At 29.1% G+C, this 4,210-nt stretch overlaps 1 protein-coding gene across 1 annotated transcript in view; it reads left to right on the top strand.

Moving 5' to 3' along the window:
- The window catches only part of LOC115242497 (glutamate receptor ionotropic, delta-2-like), a 7,034-nt gene that overhangs the window by 1,698 nt on the left and 1,126 nt on the right, over positions 1-4,210 (top strand). Inside the window, exons 3-8 of the mRNA XM_029818815.1 lie at positions 888-1,075; positions 1,312-1,707; positions 1,970-2,140; positions 2,646-2,869; positions 3,165-3,367; positions 3,848-4,113. Coding sequence (XP_029674675.1) covers positions 888-1,075; positions 1,312-1,707; positions 1,970-2,140; positions 2,646-2,869; positions 3,165-3,367; positions 3,848-4,113 — 1,448 coding nt within the window. The remainder of the gene's footprint in view (positions 1-887; positions 1,076-1,311; positions 1,708-1,969; positions 2,141-2,645; positions 2,870-3,164; positions 3,368-3,847; positions 4,114-4,210) is intronic.

The raw sequence follows: 4,210 nt of genomic DNA, 5'->3' as shown, positions 1-4,210 counted from the left end.
TATATATATATATATATATATGAGGGGGAGAGCATATTTATAATATAACACGCATATTTGACATATTTAGAAAATTAAAAACTTTGTTTGTTAATCTTAACATTAAGAAATTGTACAACGACAAGACTATTCAATTATTGTTAAAGAAGAATTTTTTAGAAAAAGAATTATAACGACAGTTTATAATATTTAGTATTATATAAATATTTTTAATCTCCTATATAAATATTGCATAAATATGCCGAATATTTATGTTACGTTAGCAAAAAAATTAGTTTACGTAATCAATTCCCAATGGCGTAATAATCGTAAAAGACTTTGATAATGACACGATAAAACAATTCTTTTATGGTCACTGAATTATTCCCTACGGCGGAATTAATATAATTATACTTCTACTTTCTAGATAACAAACATATTACAATCAATAATTTTGTTTTACAATAGAAATTTTTTTATTTTAGTCTCTTTATTTTTTATTATATTAATATTTCACTTCAAATATATGTTTTTCAATTATTACAATCTTCGCATTATCTTCTTTTCAACTAAATATCTTCAAAACAATTTAAAAATAAATTAGTGGAAATGCTTTTTTTAATAGTTTTTTTTTTAATTTAAAACTTGTTTTTTTTAGTAATGTCGAGATAAATTATCATTTTTCATAAGTTTTTAAATTTTCTTATTCTATATCTTATTAATCAAGCTTTAAAATCTTGTTCATTATTTATTTATATCTCTACATTTTATTTGATTTCGATGGCTTAAGGCTCGAAAATTATTAACATCTTGATAACTACTCTACAAAAATACAATTTTATAAAAAATTACGCTAAGTGATAAACCTTTTGTCAATGCTAGAATAATTAGAGCGAATATTTCGATAGGCTTCCCAGAAATTTCTGTTCAACTATTACATATCCTGGCTTATGGTAACCACAAGAAACACTGACTCCACTATCGACACCGTTCTTCGAGACTTGAATATTGGTATCGATAGCGATGTAGTTGTAGCTACTTCGCCACTATTGAATGATGCTGTCTCTTGGAAATACGCACAGAAATATCGAGATAAGTAAGTTAGTGCAATTTTATGTCATACCAAAATTTTCATTTGATCATGTATGTATGTGTGTATTTATATACAATATATATATACAAACAACAAAAAATGCTAAAACTAATTTAAATTATTGAAATTGAATACAAATCCTTTCTTGCATTTTTTAAAACAAGTATCTATTACACTATACTATGACAATATTAATAATTCATTTAAATTAAATAATGATCAAGTAAATTGTATTACAGGATATGTCGATCTTTCCGACGTTACGGCGATCGTTTCAAATTTACAGGACCATCAAAACGACGTAACGTCGAAAACGCCACGATCAATCTGAGCTACGCTACTTTAGAGAATCGTTCAGTATCATTTTATCTGATGCACACTTACAAAATACGTCACTCTGACAATACGAGTCTCATTGTTCGATATCTTGGTTTTTGGAATCCGGACTCTCACACCCTTAAGCCGCCAATAAGCGTGAAGCTGAGAAGCGATTTCAAGGGTCTTCCCATTATTTTTGGCGTATTGAATGGAACCAGTGATGGGCAGACAGACATTGCCGAAGCAGAAGCTACCGTTAATGACATCGAACCGCTTTTGGATTTCGCCACTATTGTCACCAACAGCGTGAACGCCAGGTAAAAAAGTATTTAACTCTAGTATATATAAAATGCCAATATTTTTTGAAAACATCCAGGTATACACCCAATCCCGTACAAATTTTTGAAAATACTTTGAAAACAGTTAATCTATTTTCTTAAATATTTTTTCAACACAGACTATTTTTAATTTTCGACAATAAATACCGTAAAAATAATAAATTTTCAAAAAATTAAATTAAAGTCCGGAAGAGTAGAATAATCCTTTGCAAAACAAAACTATCTATCAACTTTTTTGCAGTATCGAATTAATACCGCATGAAAAGCTTGGTACGTTAACTAACAAAGTATGGAGCCATCTTCTCGGTGACGTTGTGGCAGGTACCGTTGATATTGGTTTGGGGTACATAACATCAAACGACGAGGAACGTTGGACAGAAATGACATTTAGTCATCCTCTGATACGTTACATGTCAGTAAAAATTTTAAGTAAAATCAAAAAATTTATTTTGAACTCATTTCCTGATGTAAATATATTCAATGCAAATATATTCTTTTTTCTGGTTGTGATAGGTAGAGAGATAACTGGTAGAGAGATAACTAAAATTATAATTTACATTTCTCACCAACGTATTGTCAAATTGGTGTGAATTAACGTATAGATAATCACCGAATTTAATAAGAAAAATTATTCTAAATATAAATATTGTCTAAAAATTTGTAATTTACCCGCATTTATATTTGAAGTCAAAGCAATATAAAAATATAAATGTCATTTGAAAAACGCTTTAAAAATTGATTTTTTTTTTTTTTTATTTTTGCCGAATAATAAGTTAGGAAAAATGTGTAGCGGAACGAATGAAAATGCTTATTAAATAGCAGAAGATATTTGAAATTTTATAAGTATAGTTATATACATTTATACACACTTCTAAAGTGATTCTTCACTGCACGATTATTATCAATATCTAACGCAGGAGGAACATTTATTATCATCCATTGGAGACCGGCACGATGAGGGATATATTTCTGCAACCGTTTGACAACCGATTACTCGGCTGCGTGGCGGGAACATATTTCATTATGTTAATCGCAATGGCGACGGTGATTTACGTCACAAAAACGATTTTGCATAAAGACCAAAGATATATTGGGATCGGGGAGTCTGCTCTTTGGTGCTTGAGTATCATGTGCATGCAAGGTCTTCTTTTTCTTTTTATCTCTTTGTATCATAAAACACATTGATGTTATTATATTATACTAATTGTATCACTTTTCGCATTTAAAAAAAAAATAGCATTATAATATTGAAATTATCTGTCAAAAACATCGCTATTTATCTGGTTATAAATAAATGTATTTTTTTATACATTTACTTATTTAAATTGAAAAATTGTTTATTAGCTCAGATATAGAGTATTCATATCTGTATGTTAATTTCGTAAGGTATAAAATACATCCATTGGAATTTAAAATACAACAATTGGAATTTTTAGGATCACCTTGGAGTCCTCGAACCCCATCTGGAAAGACCCTGCTGTTATTCAGTTTAATATTCTCTCTCGTAATATACAATGCCTACGCAGGCTTTATCACATCCATATTATCGGTACAGGTCACAGGAATCAAATCTATCACGGATCTTCTCCTTAATAACTTTAAACTAGGATACAGTGCTGCCGACGATACATACATAAGAGTAATATTATGTAAAAGTACTATTATTATTATCACTTGATTATACTTGGATATAATTTTAAATATTTATAACAATTAAGAAAGAGCATTAGAATAGGCAATTGGGAGCCAGCGCAGTATATAGGGCGCAATTGATTTTATTGAAGAATAAAAAACATATATAATAAAAGTCGCGAACGTTTCGGTCTTTTTTTGAGACCATCTTCAGCGCAGACAAAAATAATAAGTATTATTTACATGGTGTTAAACAAAATTAGACTTTAAGAACGCAAATAAACTTGGTAAATAGGTAAAAATAAAGCTAAAATATATTTATAAAATGTTAAGATTTTTGACATTTTACTTTGTCAAAAGTTTTATTTTAGAAATCTTTAAAAGTTTTTTAAAAAATCTTGTTTAAAGAAATTACTCGTGCGTAATAGCTTGTATTCGTTTCAGATGTATTATAATTGTTGTTCGCATATTATATCTCTTCTTTCAGAATGCTAACGATAGTAATCTGCGTCAATTGTACATAAAGGCGTTCAATAGTCGCGAATCTCGTTTGGAAACGAGAACCGGACTTATGAAAGCTGTCAAAGGACGATACGGATTCTTTGTCAGCGCGACTCTCGCACGACGAGCTCTCAAAACAACTTTTATACAAGAGCGGTGCCTCTTAAAAGAGCTATTACTTCCACAAACGCTTACAGTTGTTGCTCTTCCTATGGCCAAAAGTTGTCCATATAGAAAGATTATCAATCTCAAGTATGTATATAAAATAAATAAAATTGTCAAATTTATGCCATATATTAAAAGCATATTTTATACAAAAAAATTATTAAAATATATTTATAGATATATT

Source organism: Formica exsecta, unplaced genomic scaffold (genome assembly GCF_003651465.1).
Source record: "Formica exsecta isolate Colony F162 unplaced genomic scaffold, ASM365146v1 scaffold60, whole genome shotgun sequence".
In the NCBI taxonomy this organism is placed as follows: Eukaryota; Metazoa; Arthropoda; class Insecta; order Hymenoptera; family Formicidae; genus Formica; species Formica exsecta.
Note: the sequence above shows the minus strand (reverse complement) of the source record. Positions and strands in the feature narration are given on the sequence as shown.